At 38.4% G+C, this 23092-nt stretch overlaps 1 protein-coding gene across 1 annotated transcript in view; it reads left to right on the plus strand.

Moving 5' to 3' along the window:
* Window positions 1–543: 543 nt before the first annotated feature.
* clstn2a (calsyntenin 2a) overlaps window positions 544–23092 on the plus strand; it is a 145316-nt gene continuing 122767 nt past the window's right edge. Inside the window, exon 1 of the mRNA XM_067474837.1 lies at window positions 544–736. Within this exon, the coding sequence (XP_067330938.1) occupies window positions 664–736 (73 nt within the window). The 5' untranslated portion in view covers window positions 544–663. The remainder of the gene's footprint in view (window positions 737–23092) is intronic.

Here is a 23092-nt window from a genome sequence, read left to right on the forward strand (position 1 = left end):
TGGTCAAAAATAGTAGCATAGTGTATTATTACAATAGTAGAGAATTACTGTTCCTTAAGTCCTCATGGTATTTAAATTGGAAATAATTTATGGGTTGCAGGAGCCCTTTGCAAGGCTGTTAAAATCTTTTACCCTCTATAATCCAAACTAATACTTATCTCAGGTAGATCCCCTCCCTGCATCCTCACATCTAGCTTTCTGCATTTGCAGTTTAGCTCTGTTAATATGTCAAGCGTGCCAAATAAGCCAAATTATGCCCGCTAATGTCGCTTACATTCTTCAACATAAACACAGGGACGTTTTCAAGCTTTGGGAGAAGCCTTTTTTTTACTCAAAATTATGATTGTTTCGATATTTGTATTTTTTTTTCAAACAACCCTGCATAAATGCAGCTTTGTCGTGGTGCCATTACTCGACATTATTCAACATGAATGTCCAACTTTATTTTATTTGGAAAACATCTGTCCGGAAACGTTGTTTTATTGACGCTGTCTGTACGTCACACTCGCTCTCTTTGCCTTCAGTGCTTAGTGGTTGTCTCTCCAACCTACAGACTGTCCCTCACGCGCCCAGGCAGTTGAGAACATCCTCGCGCTTTGGAGGAGAACCAGGATTTGAGAAGAGGAGAGGACGGGGGAGACATCACCTTACAGCTCGACAACCATGCAGATACATGGGATTTCGTTTTTGCTGTTTTGGCTTATCTGGGGCCACTGCTGCGCTCTCGGCGGAAAAGGTACGAACATGACAAACGGCATGGAAAAATATCAACTTAGTTGTTGGTTTGTCGGCTTTTCAGCGTTTGAGTTGTACAAGTTGGAAAGGAGATCTCCAACTGTCTGTCCCACAACTTCGTGTCCATTTATGATTTTTTGTCTTCCGTCTTTCTCCAGCGAAGTTCAGCTGGATATTAAATTGCTTAATGCGTGCTTTTCCTTGGGCGGTGTTGACGAACGTTCAGTCGAGGTGCACGTAATGGCAGACAGGACAAACCAGGTGTGGAGTTTGCTGTGAAGTTTGCTTTGTTATATCCTTTAATGGTCCTACTGGGAAAAGTCTGTCTGTGATACACCGTGGGTTAAAAAAAAAACAATTAGGTCCGAAACTAAACATTTACAAAATGTAAAATGTTTGCCTGCGCAATCTGCAGAAATGTCGCCTTGTTTCGTCGGTGTTACTTTTTGGGGAAAATAACATTTAGAAACCTACACATAATCAACTTGTGGCATTTGCCTAAACGACAAAAGACACAGCTCCCACATTCTAACAAATAAGCATTTAAGATGAAGCCTTTTTGTAATTTGGCTTCAAATTTCAGAAGATCAATCAATATGCTGTCAGAGTTTCATCTAGTGTCTAACTGGTTCATTAACTATACAGTTAAAGTCTGGCAAACTTTACTTACACTTTTTACATCAAACTCTTCTCTGTAATGTTATATCTTGTTATATTCCCCCATGTGCCTCAGTTTTTTTTAAATGATTAACACCACCTTTGTTGAGGGTCACAGTGGTCTTGTTGTTGGCCATGATAGGCTGGTTGGCCAATGATCTGAGGATGATTTTCTTCTATGATAATCGATGGTGCCCAGGGAGGGCAGCTATGGTCAGAGCCGTTCAGTCACATCCTCACTCTTTGATACCCCTAAATGTCTCTCTGTCTTCTGGCTCTCTCTCTGTCTCTCTCTCACACACACGAAGACAATGACACACAATCACTTTGTGCCAACTGTTGTTGCCTATGAAGGGCAGCAGAGGTTTACAGTGGTATTAATTGGGTCTCTGGAGTGAGAGCACCGAGCCAACTGGCTGTCGGTGCTCAACTAAACATTATCATTATTTTCCTTGTTTATGTAAGACCTCCATATGGCCAGGAGCCAGAATGACAGTCTACCAGATCTAGATTAAGTTTAGACATAAGACTGTAGAGGCTTTGGTGACTAATTTGATTTTCAAATGTGACCTATGAAAACAGTGTTGCCATATGTGAAACAGTAGTTATTGGCTATGTGATGCACATGTCAAATATCACTTCGCTAATATCTTTTAAAATAGCTGAATTGTCCTCAGTAAAAACATTAACGTATGAGATTCGACAAGTTACTTGTCAAGTAAAGTCATTTGCTTTTTATTTTTGAAAAGGATTAGATTGAGGCTTTTGTTTGCTGGAGAAACACAGACAGAGTTTTCATCTAGGTTTATTTACAAGGTCTATGAGCTCAGCAAAGTACAGAATACTGTATAGTGTACATGAGATGGAGGTTTGCTGCTGAATATCTTTACATACGTCGGGAAATAGACCCGAGCATATGAATGCCAAAGAACACAGACTCTGAGGATTTGAGGGACACTGAAAGAGAAAGAAAGGAAGGAGGAAAAAAAAAGAAAAACAAGATCAGATTTATAGAGGTCTTTTCAAAAGAGCCGTCTAGCTGCATTATCCTTGTCGGAACATAAATCGTGAAAGCGATGTGGAACGCAGAAACATAACTCAGGTTTTCCTCTTCTGTGCAGTGACTGGTGAAACAATGTCTGGCAGGAACTGCTCTGTCCGTCCTGTCGCTCTTTACCTCTTTATTGTCATTCATGCCCTTTCTATCCTGTTTTTTTGCTTTCTCACTTGTGTCTTTCTGCCCGTCTTCCCTCTCTTTCTTTCTTAGACTCTGCATCACTCTTTGCTGTTCTGCTCCACTGAGTGGATGCCATTCAGAGGGCAAATGTCACAGAGAGAGGTGTTTCTTCATTCTCCTGGCTTGAATTGCCTTCATTCGGATTTCCAGAGTTGTTGCGGATTTCTTGCTCCTTCTTCACAGTCATGGATTAAGTTTTATAGGGTTACGTAAGATGTAGAAATGGTAATATAGTTATCTTTCTGTCTTACTTGTCCTTTTTTTATCTGGAGAGTGTCAGCCTGGTACCTCTATTACTGAGCCCTTTCTCAGTCCCATTTATGTTCTCGTACTTTCCTATATCCTGTCCGGACTTTGACTTCAACCCCGCAGTAGATTGCCTTTGCCTCTACAACTTTTTCAGTCTTACTGTCCTCAGGTTTGTGTCTTACAATGGCTTGCAAAGGAAAATATATTTGTTGTGTGTGAAATGTGTGGGCCTGAGTTGTGCTGGTAAGCCATTGTTTTAAAAAAGAGCCTTGCACTTTCTACTGGCATTTATAGGTGTGTGGAGGAATGTCGTGTGTGTGGTGGAAGTATATGCTAATGAAAGCCAATATGCAAATGAATGTCCTAATTAGGGTGTTAATTACTCAGCATTGCTAATTATAATATGTCTGATGAGCCATACGGTGGAGGAGAGCAGCGATCTGAAGGGGCCACCATAGGATGATGTATGTGTGGTGATGAGAGAATGAGTGTTGGTGCTGTGTCTGTCTGACGGTGAAAGATGTTTGTATTTAGGGTTGTGTCTACACCAGTATTACACCAGCTGGTCCAATGGCCCCGGTGGGGCTTTCTGGTCAGCACAGCTCAATATGTGGTGGATAAACACTGCAGACAGTGCTGACTTCTGAGAGACCCCCTTACACATTCTTCCTCCGCTCTCTCACTAATTCATGTACACACACAGACACACACTTGAACACTCTGTCAGAAACTATCCGAGCACACGCTTTTTTATTTCTTAATAAAGACACGCACATTCTCCTCTTGAAACTTTGCCAGGTGGCCGTTAGTCAGTGAATGAGTTAGTTTATGCTGCTGATGAGGCAGAGAGTGACAGAAGACAAAAGGTAATGGGAAAGGAAAGAGGCAAATAGGGTCTTTGGAGTATTAAAAAATTTTAACTTCTTTGTTTGAGTTTGCAACCAGGCCTGCATGGCTCTCATCTTTAACACAGTCTATAAAGGCACAGAGATCTCCAACATGGTTTACTATTCATGTATGCAACAATTGTTGTGCTTTTGACCTTAGAAAAAAAAGTTATTGCAAATAGATACTGATGATTATATTCACCATTATTAGTTATTAGTTTAAACACCTTGTCCTAAGCTTCTTTGTCTCAAATAAACTGATAAGTTTTTTACCACAAGGCCCAATAATTCAATTGTTTAAATTTAGCTTGGCATTAGAGTAAAAACATAAAAACCAAATAAGGAGGAGGTTGAGTGCTTTTGAACTCTTCTGGAGGTCTTGTGTTGGTCAAAACATTTGTCTTGAAGTAAGATATATATTTTAGCCTTCAGATAAGTATGCAAAACTACCAGTTTTGAAAATAGCTTGTCCTCAGTCTCTGTTTGGCTGAATAGGGCGAGATTCAGCAGCAAATCTGAGATTGAACTGAGGTACTGTGCTTTGGCTGTGTCCCACGGCTTGGGGTCATTGAAGTGTTATCTATTGTCTCTACAATCACAGGCCTGACATTCCTTTATTAAATACTAGACCGCAGTCTGTTGTGACTCATGATAAAGCCTAAAGTTATGAAGACATGCACCACTGCACACTGTTTTAATTATAATTCCAATACCAACTTATTAGCCTGCTGTGTATTTGTACAGCTAATACAATGTTAACATTGTAGTGTGTGTTCACTTCCAACGAAATACAATGTAAGAAATACACACAGAAAAGCACACATGCGCACCCACTCACACACAAAAAGCTCTTTTCATGTTACTGCAAACTCGATTGAGTCATCTCCTTCATCTCCTTTCAAGTTGTCCTGTGTGGGTCTCTTGTGTAGACAGTCCAAAGACTTGCTTTAGACTTTGAAATGGCTTCATATTTGATTTTTTTATTGCTTCCCTCCCATAGTAACCATGAAAGAGCCATGTATTTTTTGTCTTGAGATATGCATCTGGAGATGTTTTAGAACCACATGTTTGTGTGAATATTGGAGAGGTAGGCTACAAAGTGAAACTACCTAGTGCAACATCACAGGTGTTGTGGCGAGTCATGCCAGAGGAAATTCTTTTAAGTTTTCTAATACTTTGCCTACAATTCTGCGTTTTAGGCTCAGTGTGTGACAAAAAAATAAATAATTTTTAAGACAACAAAAGAATAATAATTGTTTGTGTTTGTGCGTGTGCATGTGTGTTTAAAAAAACTGTCAGGGAAGAGCTTGTGTGGTTTGCAGTCATGGCTGCTTGCAAGCACTGACTCATCCACCTGCTGTACCTGAAGCTACAATTGCTTCTCAGGAAGAAACAGATCACAGTAGGGAGGGAAAATGAAAGCGTGTCCTCAAGAAGAACGGTTTTAATTTTTATGAGTCATCAGTCAGGAGAGTTATCTCTGCTTCTCTGTCTGTCTATCTTGCTGTTTCTTCGTCTATAACTCTATCTTCCACCCCACCTGTCTCTGTCTGTGTCATCGACTTTTACTTTTCTATTCTTTTCCCCTCCTGGCAGCGACACATAGGATATGTGGTTTGGATGTGCAAATATTGCTGTTTCTTCTCTCAAATCACTTTTATATTTTCCTCTCCTTTGTTTGTAAAGCTGCCAGTCTTTAGCTTCATCTCACTACAGAGCACATGTCTTCACCTGTGTCATTGCCCTTCACATCTCTTCTTTTGTCCTCTCCTTCTGCTCTCTGTCCTCTCGCCTTCTGTCTCCTCTTGTGGTGCATTAATAAATCATTTAAATTTTGTAGTGTAAATGTGTTTTGACATGACATTGCTGCATACAAATCTGTGTTTGCGTATTTATTATTTGTATATTGTGTCTCTTTGTGTATAATGCATTTTTTTATGCAAAATCCATCTTAGCAACATTTCATGAACCAAGAAGACCTACGTGCTAATCAAGTGTTTATTAAGCTTATTGATGATTGATGTTTAGCCACAGAAGGAAATAAAAGTATGTATTAAAAGCAAATTAACAGTAGATTTGGGATGATGCCTGAGAACAGATGTGTACATCAACAGAGAGAAATGCTTTTTAATAAGGGTGAGTATCTTTCTCTCTCAAATATTTTGATACGCATGTACATATGTGGTTTATACTTTGATACAAAAAAAATAAAGCAAACTGACAAACAGATTTTCAATTTCAGAGCAGATTTCATATCATTTTATGAAATTATATGATTTTTAGCGGTTATACATTACACCACCATGCACCAATTAAACCTTATTATTCACCATATTAAACTGCAATAATGTTTGTCATTCTGGAATATCTACAAAACTAAGTAATTTGTACTTTTGCTTCTGGTCGTGGACATTAAGTTTATTTCTATGCTAACACTTTTACTTTTACTGACTAAAGGTTTCAATTTACGATTTTCAGTTGTGACAGAATGTGGAATAATACTTTTACTTAAAGCTACAACATGCAACTTGAGCTGGTTTTAGCATAAGACTGTCATTCCACTCTGCTCTGCCCAGTTCTCTTTCCCTGCTCAGATGTATACTCTTCCACTCTTTCAGTTTATTAGACATTGTGAAATTACAATAAATGAGAATACTCCAAAACTTAATCATTGAAACTCTCTGATTGGACAGAAGGGTGAGCCTTGCTCAAAAGCTTTTAGGAGCAAATATCCCTGTGCTGTTTTGGAACATATTTACTAAAATTATATATTAAAACACCACTAGTGTTTTGACAATTAAAAAGAAAAAGTGTTTACTCAAAGCAATAAAAACTAAAAAGCATAAAAAAAAACTAGTACTGTTATTTGTTTAAAGCTGGATGCTCCTGATGATAACTTCACTGAGTTTTTTTCCTCTGATCCAGCACAATGTCATTATAACACATTGTAAGATTCATATTAGGAAAATGTGTTGAAAAAGAATTATTAAAATATTACAACCTAGTTGACATTGCTGTATTAAATAGTAAAAATACTAGGGTTCCCTAGTTCTGGGTAGTCTAGTCTTCCTGCAGTTTAAAAATTCTCTCTCTCTCTCGCTCTCTCTCTCTCTGAGAAGTTGAGTTATCTTTAAGCTACTACTTTGATAATGGTTCATTGATCAGGTTTCTCATTAGTTTTTCATCAGCTTTCTGTCTTCTTGTCTGTATAAAGTTCCCTCTAGCTAAGTCCGGTATACCCTTAGTGTTGGATAGAAGCTAATGTGGCTGTCTGTTGTTTCCCTCTGGGACAGGGTCATGACTGGTAAGGGACTCAAATTTGTCATCCTATGGGTCTTCATTGCCATCCTGATCTTTGTGGCTTCATTGCCTACCATACACCCATGTATGACTCATTTTCAGTTTCTTTTCACCAGGTGGACTCAAAGGGATGTTTTATATATGGTGTCTCTAGTCAGTGGGATTCTCTGTTGTTTCACTGGGTCTAAATTGGTTGGATTTGTGCATGGTTCTCTGTCAGTTTGTCCTAACTTTTCTTTCTGTATGACGGGTTAGTTAGGCTTGGGCAGGTCCAATATTCTTGAAAGGTGTCACTCTTCTTTCTGATGAAGTAGCAAACTAATAGCAGCTGTCCTCATCATCCTCTTGGGCATAGTATAATTCTCCGCTTAAATTTGTATTTTGTTCTTGATCTTTGTGGCTTACTCATAGGCTGAGGCTCCCAGTATGACAGTTTATCTTTGTTTCTGAGACGGAGATTATAGACTAACACTCTGTCCTCAACATTTCAGTGTTGACTCACGGATGACTTTTTCAAACCTCTGTTGGTCTGTGTCAGCCACTTTGTGAGAATTCTTGCTTAATTATTTAGTAGCTCTCCTAAAGATGGCTTTTCAAGTTTGTCACATACTGAAAATGTAAGTGGAGCTGTTCACTGGCTAGAGGGAGTCCAAAGGGATGTCTATTGGCAGCCAGGGTAGCCTACCATACATTAATCTATTTTAAGGGGAAGCCTGTAACATCACTTTATGTACAGTTGTATGCATGTGCATTTGCTCTCTTTGGGGTTTTACAACCTTTTCACCTAAAACGATAACCAGCAAGAAAAGAGGTAAGTAGGTTGACTATTTATTGAATAGTCTACTAAAAATGTCTGGTTGTAGCTTTTGAATCTCAGGTCTTTTTCAGGTTTTTATGGTTTAAGCTTTCAGGAAAGATTTTTACTCGATCCTTGGAAACAATGTGTCCTATAGGTAGTGGACAGAAGTTTAAAAAAAAATATATTTCTCTTGTGAGAGTTTAAGTCTGTTTGGTGTTCAACCTCATGAATGAGGCCGGTCTCATGCTCTTCTCATGCTCATTGTACTGGAAAAATGATTAGATCACAAGAACCCCTTTTAAATTGATATCTCTCACACATGAGGGCACATGATTACATTTGTGAAGCATTTAATTTATCAGCTTCACTCATGTCCATTTGATAACAACCTGATTTGAGATCCATCACAGAGAAACATTGTGTCCCATAGAAGAGTGGAATCTCTGATTCCGCAGGAAGAGGTTTAGTTTCCGATAATCTTACATCATCATTCTTTTCTCTTCAATAGTTGATGAAAATGGGAACTTTGACTCCCAGATGTTGCCCGCGAATGCTTTTTGACTGCCTCAAATAGACAAGAGTTAATTGGCTGGGTTCTTTTGGTTGCATGGCCAAAATCAAGGTCATGGCATGAAAAGACATCCGAGAATGTGTTTGATTTTGAGTGAGTCTCTTTCCACTCATCTTGAACAGGAGACACACCATAGTCAAAACTCAGGTTGGATTGTGTACTCTGCTGCTAGGTGAAACAGCTAGCAGACATTTTTTCCAATACCCTTCCCACTCTGGCATGGAGGTTTGAAGGACAAAATCTGTAGCAACCAGCTCAGCAATTAAACAGTTGGTATGTAGTGCATAGTCATGACTTTTCTCATTTCTGAGCAGCATGGGAACATTATAAGGACCTGCTTTGTCAGTGATAAGATAGGACTTGGTTGGGTTCTTCAAAACCCTCAAGCAGTACTTTTTGGTAAGTATTTCTTATGATTGACACTTAAATGTCCACAAATCTAAGTTTCAGTTTGCTTTTTCCTGATCTCAAGTGTTCTTAGGACTTGCTCATAGCCATAGGCTAAGGATCTCAACAGAAGCAAGGTTTTCTTACACTGCTGATCATACAGTGGGTCAAAGGTATTCTTTCCAATCAGCAGTGGAATGTCGCTGTTAGAACGAAAGTCAGGCTCAGTTATTGTCAAAGTTAACATTTCTGGCTTGGTTTCAAAGAATTTTAAGTTGCTCTCCACATATCCAAGATATGGATTCGTCCGACCATTCGCTTCACTTTTAAGGGGGTCAGAAATCGGCTTGATGGTGAGTCATCTTGTGACAGGGCCAGGGCTATGGTGGTTATTTGTGAGCATGTGTCAAGCAGACAGCAACACCCTTGTGGTACACTGATTTCCCAGAAATCAGCTTGGTAATCTGTTGTTGCTGGAAGGAGCAATTTGTAATTTCATGGCCTTTTGAGCTTTTTCAAGAAATTGGAAATGGTTCATCCCTAGCCTGTGTTTGTCCCGCAACAGAAACTTTAGCTAGTTTAAATGAGATGGGTCAGTGGTTTCTTTGCTTCTACTAATGCTTAATATCACAGCTGAAAGCTGTAACTTCGTGTTAGCGCAGTTAGCCATCATGTAACCCATAGCACATTGACAGGGATCCCAAATGTGCGATCTACAGCTATTTCCTCATTTTCTTACCTTTTATCTGAAAAACCAGATTGCTTCCACAAAGTAGATTTAAAATCCAATGGAGCCTTCTCAGTTACAACTCTGACTTTCACCAGATATGGGAGACAGTCAAGAAAATATGTTTGGCCTGTTTTGGTCTCTAGTATTAATTTAATAAAATAAACTGTAAGAAAACAGTGATACATTTCTGAGACACAGCTCAATTTACTGGACAGTGCAATCCATTTTTCTCTTTTATGATGTGTATCATTACATTATTATAATCCTGAAAAATTGCCATGGTTCATTCTTACCCTCCTATCAGATAAGGATTGGTTAATCTTTACACTCTTAGGATATAGGTCTCTAATTTCTTAATTAAAATGTCTCCTTCAAAAAACTGACCTATTTGATAGCGTATATTTTTCATGTCAGGGACAAACGTGCTTTACGAGGCTTAATGAATATACAGTAAGAAAAGCATTAAAAGTCACAAAATAAACAGTAACCATATTTCTTTTAACATATTCTTGTATTAAGATGTGAATTGTTGAATTAAATGATGATTAAAGACAAATGGGAACTGGTTTATTTTATGTTCAATTCTGGGTCCATTAAAAAGGATATTCCAGGACAAACCACACTTTTATTGTTTTATTACTGTGATGAGCTCTTTTTTTCTGCTAACCTCATCAATGCTTTTCAGTTAAGTTAAAAAGGCACCTTCTAGTGTAAAATACTGCGACGGTGCAGAAGTCTACTGTAAAAAGTCAACATAGTCTGAACACAGTAACTGACATGTTCTTAAACAAGTGTCTTTCCCATATAATTAAAAGATAAATTGGCACAATTGAATACAGTTATGGTTTAGCACAAATACTGACATTTCCAATTCACCATTTACATAGAGTTTTATTTCTTGTGTGTCCAGATGAAAGAGGGCAGATGAGGCCATTAATGCTGTATTCCTGTGATGCGAGTAATGTGATTGTGAGTCTCCTATTGCAGTGAGTGTTTTCCTGATCATAAATTTAGTGTCAGAACAGAATTTCCATTTTTTTATTTACCTTCTAGTTTTGCCTTTGTCTTTTTCTGTTTGTAGTGCTTTTGATATATGTTCTGCGCTTGCCATCAGACTCATTTGCTCCTCCTCTTTTGTGCAATCTTCCTCTATTCTCTTTGACCTTTAAACCAAAAGGCGACTGAGTTCATGCTGTTGTTCATTCTTTATCAACCTTTTTAACTCACACACTACCTCCCTGTTTTCCACCTCTCTTTGTGTCTCTTTCTCTTTTTGTTCCTAAAGAATGAGCTGTATTTTACCACCCACCACTCTTGTGTCAGCATAGCAACATTTCCCATCAAGTCCATGTCACAACAGATTAGTTTTAATTTTTACTTACTCGGGTGTAATGACATTTTGTGTTTATTTTATTCATGGTCGACAGCTTTTGCTATTACAACTCTGTTCTCTGTCAGTAGAAATCCTATTAATCTTTCTGCACATTCAGCATTGTTTTTGCACAGTCTTATAATGGTGCCTATGCATTTTTTGTTCATTATTGTTAATCGATTAGTCATTGCAGCCACAAAATAAAGCAAATTTTTTTATTAGTAAAAGCTCAACTGGGCATTTTTGCATCCCTAAGCACAGCGAACACATCTGACACATTATTGCCATTTGTGCAAAGTGACAAGATAAGACTGACAATGGGGGGTTATTTGCAGTTGATAGCATATAGTTTTTTCTCACAGCTTTGTATTGCAGAAGTATGCAACGTGTGTGTGTGTGTGTGTGTGTGTGTGTGTGGGGTTAACAAAAACAGTTCTGTTTACTGGGAAAGAGGCAGGAGATGAAAAGATTTTTTTTTTGTGACACAATAAAAATGGCGTCCATTTGTGTTAAAGAAGAGTGACAAAGACAGTGAAATCAAAGAAGTCTTCTAAACAAAAACCCTGACAAGAGGTCATATCTTATGTAAGAACATCCTTGTCAGTCTACCTGACACAATTAACCTATAACTGAACTGTTAAAGTTATGGTAAAATTCCAAGGCTTTGTGTTCAGATTTCTCAAATGTCTGCAGCACCTTTCCTGCAATTATAGTTAATTTTCTTCACAAGCTGCTATTAATTTCATTGTGTTGAGCTGAAAAGACAGCATCGCTATACTAGCAAATCAAGGTGGAGTGCAAAAATTACTTTTGATACTTGAAAACAAGGAAATACTTGAGACGGTCAATCTCTTCACTATGGAAACGCACTGTTCATTTCCTGCTAGGGCTAAACTATTTTCTTTACCACAAAATTATAGTAACAGAAATGCGCTTTTCTTTTCCAGATTATTGGATAAGTAAATTCAGCTCTACAGGCAATTAAAACTTTACAGCTTTTATTTTACCATTTCAAGAAACCACTGTTAATGTCAACTGTGTTTCTAAAATATGTTGTACATTTATAAAACAATGGGTTGATGTGGAGCACATTTTTAAGTCCGTAATCTTGTGTGAAATATCTTTTATTATTCACCTGTAACTCTGGGACTGGTTGTGTTTTGAACCTGTGAATACACTTTATTTTATGTCAGAGTTAGATATTTAATGAAATCTAGTGAGATCCCCACAGTTATGTGGATAGTGAGGAGCAGCATAGTACGGGTCACAGGTAAAATACCTAAATGAAAATGTGTGGATATAACACTGATAACACTGCTGATGAATTAGTTTGGGATGTACTAGCATTAAAACACATTATCAATCCTCTCTCCTCCCTTCCTCTCCTCTCTGCCTGTCTAACTGCTCGCCCATTATTCTTTATTTAAAGTAACTGCCCAGAAAATTGTTCCGAGTTGTCATCATCAGAAAAGAAAATGTGCCCGTTAGCAGCTACAGCAGCCCATAGGCCATATATAAAACGGATATAGCGAGGCATAATGTCACTCTTCAAAGTCAGTAACATCTTTTCCACCTGAAGCCAGGAAATTCCATATAAAGAATTAGTGGTGTTGCTCCTCTACTATAGACTTGTTTTGCTAAAAACACTGGCCACACTTTCCTGCTGCTACCTGCTGAACTACCGTAAAACTAGACGTTTTACTTGATAAATGTTAGGACTCAATGTTGTGTTTAGTTACAGCAACAGATGATATTTAAACTGATCATTTTATGAGAATTCTAAAAATGCTACCTGTGTCTAATTACCTGGTTTCCTGTGGAACCATATAATGCAATGTGCTTTTAATAAACTGATCTAAAGCATTAGTTTGCTAAACTACAATAAGGGGTGTAAGATATGTAAGAAGTGTATCCTGATACTCCCCATTAAAAGGATCTGTAATTTGGGAATGATGCGGTTTTAATCCAAGTCAAGTTAATGTACATTGATGTGTGGGAGCAGAGCAGTGTGTGTTTCTACTGCCTGTCTGCAGGGATAGTGTTTCATAGATTTAGGATTCAGTATTCAAGGACCCATGTAAGGAGACTGCATGAGGAGGGTTTAATGTTAAAGGGGGGTTTTATTGTAAGGACTAGAGGGATGAAAACTGGAAAAAAAAACAAATCGCTCCACAAGGAGGCCAGGAAGTTACACACATAAAAGGGTAAGAACTACAAAACACAATAAATCAGAACATTAACTTAAATACTAAAGAGAGGGAAGATAAATTAAATTGTGACTGTGCCAGGGAAACTGGCTACCTACCTGGCTGGCTGACTACCTAAGGATAAACCAGTAATTAATGGTAGAAACACAGTCCAAATATAGGAATTGGGCAGAACAGCAAAACAAGTCCAAACAGGGAAGACATCCAGAGGCTTGCTGTGCAACAAAGGCAAACTGGTCAGGAATTGAGGGGAAAGCCAGGTTTAAAAGGACAGGGGAGCAGGTGAAAATAATCAGGGACTGATGACACAAGACAGGGAGTAGACTGAGGGGCTACAAAATAAAAGCTCGAGACAGGAAGTGAATCTGGGGAAAACAGGGACAAACCAAACACAGGGAACAGAATCGTGACATATTGAGAATACCTGTCATCTGCAGCAGGTGGGCAGCGCTCATGGTGAATTAGAGACATGGGTGCAAGTACAAGAGCTGATCATACATGCTTTTAGAAAAATCACAAATATGTGATGTGCAGCATTATTTTGCTTCAGTCAAGGCAAACTGATGGATATCACATGTCTGTAAACGATGTTTCAAACCAATGCAAATGAAAGTAGAGCAATAGGTTGTTAAAGTAGTCAAAAGGGTCAGACAAATAGCAGTCAAATGAGTCTGATTTATTTTGTAGAAGGCTTTTTTCATCATCAGAGTTGGGCGAGGTGATTAAGAACAAAGACAGTTATTTAATTAGTTAGTTTGACTTCATCTTCTTAATCTTGCAAACTTATAGATGTTGTCAACATTTCTATATGGAAACTTTAACACTGTTAGCATTATATTTAACAAATTGTTTCTAAAAAATCAGGCCTTCTTAAGTATGTAGATGAACATCACAAATTATTAATGAAATGGTGGTAATGAAAATCATGGCACATACTGTATATTTATGTACTATATATTTATGAGCTGTATTGAGTCTTATTAAGGAGCAGCATCTGGTTGGAAAATAAAATTACCTACCAAAGAAATCACATAAACCCGAGTATAGGGGAGATCACATTAGTGCAGGCCACGTAAAACAAGGACAAGCACCAAACTAGGATAGGAGATGTACTAAACATGTAAGTGCTGTTTGAAATGTGTTTGTTGGTTTCAGAGGTAGCTAAGTTTCTGTCATTTCTCTTGAGTCTGCTAATTTAGTCTGTTCTTAATAGTGTTAAGAACTGTTGGTAGAAAGTTTTGCTCTTCTCGTGAAGTGGATATTTGGTCTGTAGTTGTATTTAGCTGTAGTCTGTAGTTCAGTCCTTAAAAATATTAGCTCATTTTGAATTTGATGGCAACAACACATCTCAAAAAAGTCAGAAGAGGGGCAACAAAAGGCTGGAAAAGTAATTGCTGCAAATCAAAAACAAATGTAGGAGCATTTCACAGCTAATTAGGTTAATTGGCAACAGTTCAGTAACATGACTGGGTATAAAAGGTTCACCAATCTGTGATGAACTGTGACAAAAAATTGGCGAACATCTTCAGAAAACAAAATCCTCAGTGTAAAATTGCGAAGACTTTGTAGATCATGCAATGTACAATATATAATGTCATCAAAAGATTCAGAGAATTAGGAGGAATCTCCGTGCACAAGGGACAAGGCTAAGGTTCAAAACTGGCTGCGTGTGATCTTAAGGCCCTCAACTGGACATCACTGCATAGGCTCAGCAACACAGAAATCACTGTCTGTGAACACAGTTCACTGTGCAGTCCACAAATGTAAGTTAAAGCTGTAACATGCAAAGAAGAAGCAATATGTAAACAAGATCCAGAAAGGCCGCCTTGTTCTTTGTGCACAAATGGTCTGAGGCAAAATGGAAAACTGTTCTATGGTCAGATGAATCAAAATGATTGATAGATTTACAATATAAACTCGTATTAATCAATACACTTTTTAGAAAATATTCTGCCTTTTTAAAGTAGGCAGTAGCTGCCTTCCAAAAGCTGTTTTTCTAGATAATGTTAATAAGTAAAACAGAAATTAACTTTTGCGCTACGGTTTATAGATAAGCATGACCTCTGCCTGACCTGCAACATTTGCTCAGATGGATGTTTCTAAAGCTGTGACTGTGCAGTGCAGACATGGTAGGTTTGACATAGATGCATAATTCAAGCTTCAGGCATGTAAAATCTGTTTGCCTTTATTGGACATACAGTAAATGTGAGACATGCCTATATACGTTTTCTACTACAGCTGCTCTTTCCCCTCCTGGCCCCTGTATTTCATTCTGGGTTTTTCCCTCATGCAGTTATGTGCACGCACACCCACACGGACGCATTCACTTAGCAGCTTCCGGCCTCTGTAATAAGGCTTCTGTCCTTCCTAGTAAGAGGGATCAGCTGTGAGCAGAGTGGTCCAGGACAGCAGAGTGGTCCAGGACGGCAGCTCCACAAAGGATCAGACAGATGAGACAAATCAGTGAGAAGATTGCCAGCTTACTTGCCTAGTTAACCCCTTGACCTTAGTCTCTCTTTCCTCTTTCTGCCCATTTGGAGAACAGATACTGTGGGATTGCTCGCAATCGTAGTAACAAGGCTGAGACATCATACAATATTAATGAGGTACACTGTTTACCTCGCACGATGCTTTTTGCCTCTCAACCATCGTTTCTTTATTTAGACAGAGGGACGAAGTGAAGGAGGAACATTGGTAACTGCTTGGGACAATAATTCACCATCTTTATATCACTTGTTTCAGGGATACTGTTGGCTGATTTCATTACATTGAGCAGACTCTTATTTTTATTTCATTTTTTTACGCTGACTCTTGTTGCTTTGACGGTCTTTGAGGAAAGAGCGCCATGGTGCACTTGCAAAAAATAAGAGGCAGTGATACTACCTTCTTTGTTATTGCAGAATATGTAATTCATCTCCGTTGTCAGATATTGATTTTACGAGAAAAGTGATGATAAACAATGTTTTGTTCCCCACCATGATCTCTCTGGTAGATTAAAACAAACTGCTGAGAGTAATATGGCTCGGCTTAGTATTAAATTCTGGAAATGCCCTTCACAGTCTTCTAACTTATGACGCTGTGGAAGTATAACTACAATACTCCAAATATATCAAATTCTCCCCCTGTAGTGAAATCAACACTCGCATTTTTTATCGTGAGAGATGACATAGTAAAGGAAAACCATCAAAGAAATATTGGCAACAATATGAAACTTTACATAAATGTTTTTCCTGCTTTAGTTCATCCAGCATATCCAGATGTACTATACAGAGCAAAGTGAAAATGTTTTGACATACTTGTAGCTGACATAATTTGCCATTCATTTCTTAAATGCTCACTAACTACATAGTTGAGGGGGGCTGGCAGCTCAATGGCTAGAGCATCAGGTTGGGATACAGAAGGCCACAGGATCAAATCCCACCCAACCAGGTGTGTCCCTGCACAGCCACCAAGGTCCAACTCACAGCCTCCACCAAGGCTGTGATTTAAATTAAGGGACAAGCTGAAAGCCATTTAACTACACAGTTAACTTGAACTAACTAGAAATTGGTCACAATCACCAGGTTAACTATAATTATACTGACTGTACTATACATAGACACAAGTCAACTCCTTTGTCTTTTATGTATTGAACCTCCAGCTTTCTTTTCTTGGTGCCTGCCCCACAAGTTGAAGGAAGAGAGGCAGGACAGAGATGCATTGGGAAATACAAAAGACAGAAAAGAATAGGACTAGAGGAGGAGAGCTACAAAAGGGACAATGTTGAGAGGGTACAGAAGGCAAGGACACAGGAGAATCAAAATGTTAGAATGAGAGAGGCAGAGATAAGGAAAAGAATGGGGGTAAAAAATGAGCAAATCATGACAGAAAATGAAGGAAGATAAAGGGAGAGGCGTTACGGTGTGTTTGCCATTGCCACTCATTGTTTGGCGGTGTGAGTGGTCGGCAACAAACCCCAAAGTGATTCATCATGATTATGTGGTGGTAGGCAGGTAATGTCACCGCAGGCAGGGCTGGGCATACCTGAGGCGGAGGCTGCTGCTATTTTGGGCATCTGTCTTTGCCAGCCAGGATCTAGTTGGTCACATCGGCCTGCATTGTCTCTCTCTGCATTGTCTGTTTATTCTCTTTCTTTTTGTTTTATTATCATAATTTTTCTAAGCCTTGAAAATGTCTCGTATGTACTATTTTCTGTGCAGGGCTACATACACATGTATTACTTTTACAAACGGATGTTACAAGCTGATGTTTTTGGTTATTTTTGCCTGACTCCTGTCTGTCGCCTCAGGGACTCATTAACAGTGGCGATTCTAGAGTCTGTCGGGGCCCTGGGCAAATGTATGCATCAAAAACCACTATGCTTAAGAAAATACAATAAAATACACTCCAAACCACACTGCACATTGCACAATGCCTTACAGTAATATAACATAGTGATTTATAGTGCACAAATTTCAGAACTTAGCATCCATAGCTTGACAGTTAACAGACAGTTAAGTCGGATGCAGCTTTCATCTTTTAATACAGAAAAAGAATTTTTTTAATTAGCTGAATGTTTGCAGACTGCTAGCTAAGCTAACAAGTAGACTGGACACATTAACTTATGTTAAATGTCAAAGTAAAAAAAAAGAAACATTGTTATACCAGTGGAAGTTCTGTTGTTATTCAACTGTCTATCAGCTCAATTACAGCTAAACTTGTAGTATTTAGCTAACGCTATTTAGTTTATTATATTTAATAAATATTATCTCCAATGATCCACTTACCACTACCTTGCTTTTGTCTTCTGTTCCTCTTTTTTTCCCCTCTTCTAAGGATAACTCCTCTTCATTTTCACTAGCTGATTTTCTTTGATTCTTTCTTTCATTAGACCTGTTTGTTTACACTGAATCATGCGCTACTTGCATGATTCAGGGTCCTCTTAGGGAGGTCTGCGACTGATTGCTTCAATGCAAACTTTGTACACAGTCAGTAGCCCTCAGGGGCCTCCTACTGGCCTGGGGCCCCAAGCAGTTGCCTGCCTTGCCTGCTGGCACGGGGTGCTGCTCTCTGCTCATTAAAGATGTTTAAAATGTCAGAGATAGAGAAGTAGTCAGAAGCGTGCTCTCTCTCTCTCTCTCTCTCTCTCTCTCTCTCTCTCTCTCACCTTTTTCAAAAAATGTTTTATCTCTACCTTTTTGTTCCTCTCACATCTATTGTGGTATTTGTTGTCATTTCTATCTTTGATCATTTACATCTCTCTTTTCATACCCCAGCCACCTTTTACTTCTTCTAAAAACAGCTCACACTGTGCAGTGATGAACCCTAGTGCTTGCTTGTCCAAATGTCAGCAATTTTGTACATAAACCTGATGTGTGTTTGCAACTTTCTGTATTTGTGTGTATATTGCAACTTTCTGTATTTGTGTGTATGCTTGCAACTTTGTATTAAAACACACACACACACACACACACACACACACACACACACACACACACACACACACACACACACACACACACACACACACACACACTTCCTCCTGTAATGCACAGTGTGATAGTAGGGAAGTCTAAATGATTAATGATTGCCTCAGTGGTGTGTCTTCTCTTACTGCTGTCACTCCATGAATATTGTATAGGTTATTGGTTTTCTTGCTTCAACAAAATACAGCTCTGTCCATCTACCGCCAAGTGGTCATATTTTCATCTGTGTAATTGTCTAGCCAATTGTTCACTGGGGTCTCCACAATAAAAGAATGGCTATAAACAATTTTGGTATGATTCCATCTACTGGCCCTGACTGCCAGTGCTCATTGATGAGTCTAAACATGGCGACCACCCCAGGCTAATATACTGTTGGTCCTTCATTTGCTGGAAAATCAGCTCCAACTAGCTGAGGCATGGGACCTCTGAAGGTGTTTGCAGAAAGCACTTTCCATGCTGTAAGTTACAAGGAAAGGTAGCGCTGAACGTCATGGTTTGGTTCATTGGTGGATACAGGATCTATTGCATGAAAACTATTTAAACCCATTGCTTTTAAAGATTTTTCTGATAACAAAATCTTTCAGTTGATGCAGTGCATCATGCACAAACTGGGGAAATGCACTCAAAGTCGTCATCTACTATAATTATTTAATTTCAGTCCATCTTACTAAAAGGTGTTAGGGTGTTAGTGTGCTGCTATGTCCCCTTAGGTGCTCTGGAGTATGATTACCTGCCTGTGGTTTTGCACTGCCAGCATAATCTTTGAGGCAAAACGAGCAGAACGTCATTTATATCGTTTTTAAAATTCTGACATAGTGTGCTAAGACAGCTTTTTAGTAACCTGTGTATACTATCTGCTTCTCTCTGTCATATTTGGCCAAATTAGAGCTGTCTAAAGAAGTGCATGAGTTTGTTTGCGTTATATACACCTCTGTTTGCACTTTCTTGTAATTTATTTTCTTTCTAAAAGTATTGTTTGCTCTAGATTGATCCTGTTTTTAATTGCATTTCTTATACACGTAAAAACTGCAATCAACACCTCCTCACCCAGAGCTATATTTTCATTAACACTTACAATGTGATCAGTATCTCAGGATAACACTAGAATTTTAAAAAAAGCCAACCCAACAGGAATCATTAACGCACATTGTGCAAATGAAAAATATGAAGGTTTGACAGAATGTTTATTATACAGTTAAATCTCCCAATGTTTGGTGAGCATTCCCTTGGAAGCACAGTATTTATGTAAAATCTTGTTTTAACTTATCCAGTGTTTCCCTTAGAAAATATTTCAGGCATGATGGCAAGAGGATAAAAGAGGTTTTGCATGCACTCACAAAAAAAATTGGGTTATGTCTTGGTTAGCATTTTTTGTTGATTAAATTTCATGTAACTGTGAAGTAACATGAAGAGAGTTTTAATAAAATGTATTTTTTACATGTAAATAATTTCTCCTGTATGTCTCACTAGGGGCCTCTGGGATGTTCGTCTTTTAACTGGCTGTTTATGCTGATGGCATAAATGACGAATTTGAATATTCCTACCAATCAAGATTATCAGTTATGAAAGATATTAAATAACTGTGCTACTGTATTGTCATAAATATTGCTTATCTAAAAAACTAAACTATAATACAAATTATTTTGACTCATTTCTATTTAAAATTTTGTTTTAAATTATGAGGCCAACAAATTGGAACTTACAGTAGCCTACTGTGATTTAAGCTTAAACATCCCATCAATAGAAGTTATTTTCACTTATGCATGGACGTGGTTTTGCGGCACAGATTCATATTGCCAGAACTAATGTCACAGCTTTGCAATGTAAACCTCACATGTCTCCATTTTCGGGCCTGTACATCTGTCTAACCATTGGACTGTCACACACACAAACAGACACACACACACTAGACACAAAAGAGTGTTTGATTTCTGTGATTTACGAATTTGCTCTCCTTAATGCCACTCCCTCTCTTCTTTCACTTTCTCTTTATCTCCTTTCCTGCTCTCACTGAGCTGGGGAGGAGGGGTCAAATAAATGGTGTGTTTAAGGACAGTGACGGACAACTCATACAGCCTTTAGAAAGTCAGAAATGTGTATCTCCAGGTAATGGCTTGTTTTCATTCTTCATGTAAAAAAGGGAGTCGGGTGGCTATAGGATAAATTGGGCACAACATCAATAACATTGCTCTTGGATCCCTTTGTACCTAGCTGCAAGACATAAAAAAAACCCGGATCAGTTGTGTCCCTCATGCCTGTGCTAACGTAGGAGAAACACTGCTATCATTAGGCCCCAAGGTGGATATCAGGCCAGCCCATAAACCTTATGGTTTGACCTGGCCTAAGTATTTTATGATTCTAACCTCGACCAAGCCGAGAGTAAATACAGCACTTGGGTGACTGAGCCAGCTTCTCATCTGTAATGTATCTGCCTAGGATAATCTTCTGTGGTTGGCCCAGTTGGCTTGGGTCTGTTTAAATTAAATGCCACAACCCACCCCATTGTCCAACCAATATTCAATTCAGTTCAATTCAACTTAATTTATATAGCGCCAATTCACAACAAAGTCATCTCAAGGCATTTTACAGAATAAAGTCAAGACTATAAAGATGTATAGAGAGAACCCAACAGTTCCCCCTGGAGCAAGCCACAGGCAACAGTGGAGAGGAAAAACTCCCATTAACGGAAGAAACCTCCAGCAGAAAGAGGCTCAGGGTGGGCAGCCATCTGCCTTGACCGGTTGGGGTGAGTGGATAGTGAGGAGAGATAAGAAAAATAGCAGATGTAACTCTGCTAGATCTAATATTAGTTATCATTTATATCGGAAGTTACAACAGCTCCATCCACCATCTGAATAAAATACTTGTTTTGACCAACCTTACATGCCACCAAAGTACGATGTGTATGTGAGTGCAGCCAACTCTACAGCATCATCAGGTGTGCGCCCTGATGAATACCTGTTGAGTTGGATTACCCAGAGGATTCAGAGAGCACATTAGCACAGGGCTCCAAGCCAATTCCGGTAAGTGCTGAAGATTCTCTGTAAATATTTTACCTTTGGAAAAAAGAACATTGTATACTGTGAATGACCAGAACAACTGTGCCAAAAGCCCAGGTACAGGCACTGCATTTGATTTTGCCTGACCAACGTCTTCTTCACATGAACACAGATGTTATAGATAGGCTTCAGAGTTCTCTTTAAAATATATCAAGTGGCCTAGTATAACCCATATTATATGGAACTTGAGAAAAGTTATATATATTTCTGTAACTAGGTTGTTATAAGTAACTTCTTAGTTTCTACAGTGAGAGTTTTAAGTGCTTTTAGTGTCTGCCAGTTCAGGCAAATGGGGCTTTTTCTAGTGTTGGTGGTATTTTCGTGGTAATGTTTTACTGTGTTTTACATCAGTGTTTGTGAGTTGAGAAAATCTGAAAACCATCTTTTTTTGGAGATGTCTATTAAAGGACTGTGACCAAAGTTTGAAAATATTTCACCATTAATAAATAAACTATTGTAACAAGCATAATAGCAACCCTCCTAAAACCGGAAATCCTGGGCATATCATGACTGCAAATTATTGTTAGGTTTGGGTATTATTGAGATTTATGCTGATCTGTTTATGTACCTATATGGTCGTGGAAAAAATCTAACTCTTTATTTGAGTGTGTTGTCTTTATTAATGCTTTAGTTCATAAAACGTTAAACTGCATCAATGACTTGATATGTTTCCTAAGGGATAGTGTATAAATATATGACAAATTATCCACATTTGGGCCCTTTCCACATTACCGAATCATCATTTTAGAGTATTTGGAAATCAGCCATAGCTTTCTCTTGGAGCAAAGAGCATCAAAAGGACTAAGCTTGTCAGAGTTTTAATAGATGAAGCACATTTGCCTTAAGTGTCTAAAAACTGATTAGCTATTCATCATGCTTCACCCTTCTTTAGGCTTCAAACACCAAGCAGCATTTTACAAATCCAAAACAGTGTGAACAAGAGCAAAATCATCTCTGGGAAAAACTGAAATTACTTTTAAATTATAATTTTATATGTGGAATTAAAAACACCAATATTATTTTTTTCCATAAATGCAGCAAAGCACAAACTGCTGTGTTGCCTTTTTGTTTTGTAACCTATAATTGCATCATTTCGTCTCAAACTGTTAATGGGCTATTTGGACATGAGAGCTGTTGTAGAACATTAAAAGGAAGCAGCTGTGATTACCTTGATCACTGCCATTTCACTAAACAATATCAGTCGGTTTCCTGAGAGTATCTGGTCAACAAGAGGCATTAATGGCGCCTACTTACTCTAATGTGCAGGCGGTTGGGGTGAAAGTTTCAGATAAATAGCTAATAATCACTTAAATATTGCCTCTCTCTCTTGAAATGCTTACGCTCCTGTTTAGGCTTTGACCTGGCAGTTTCACAAAGTGTCAATACCTGTGTAATTTACTGCTCATTCGATAAGTTGTTTCGGTTTATTGCCCTAAA

Source organism: Channa argus, chromosome 14, assembly GCF_033026475.1.
Source record: "Channa argus isolate prfri chromosome 14, Channa argus male v1.0, whole genome shotgun sequence".
NCBI lineage: Eukaryota > Metazoa > Chordata > Actinopteri > Anabantiformes > Channidae > Channa > Channa argus.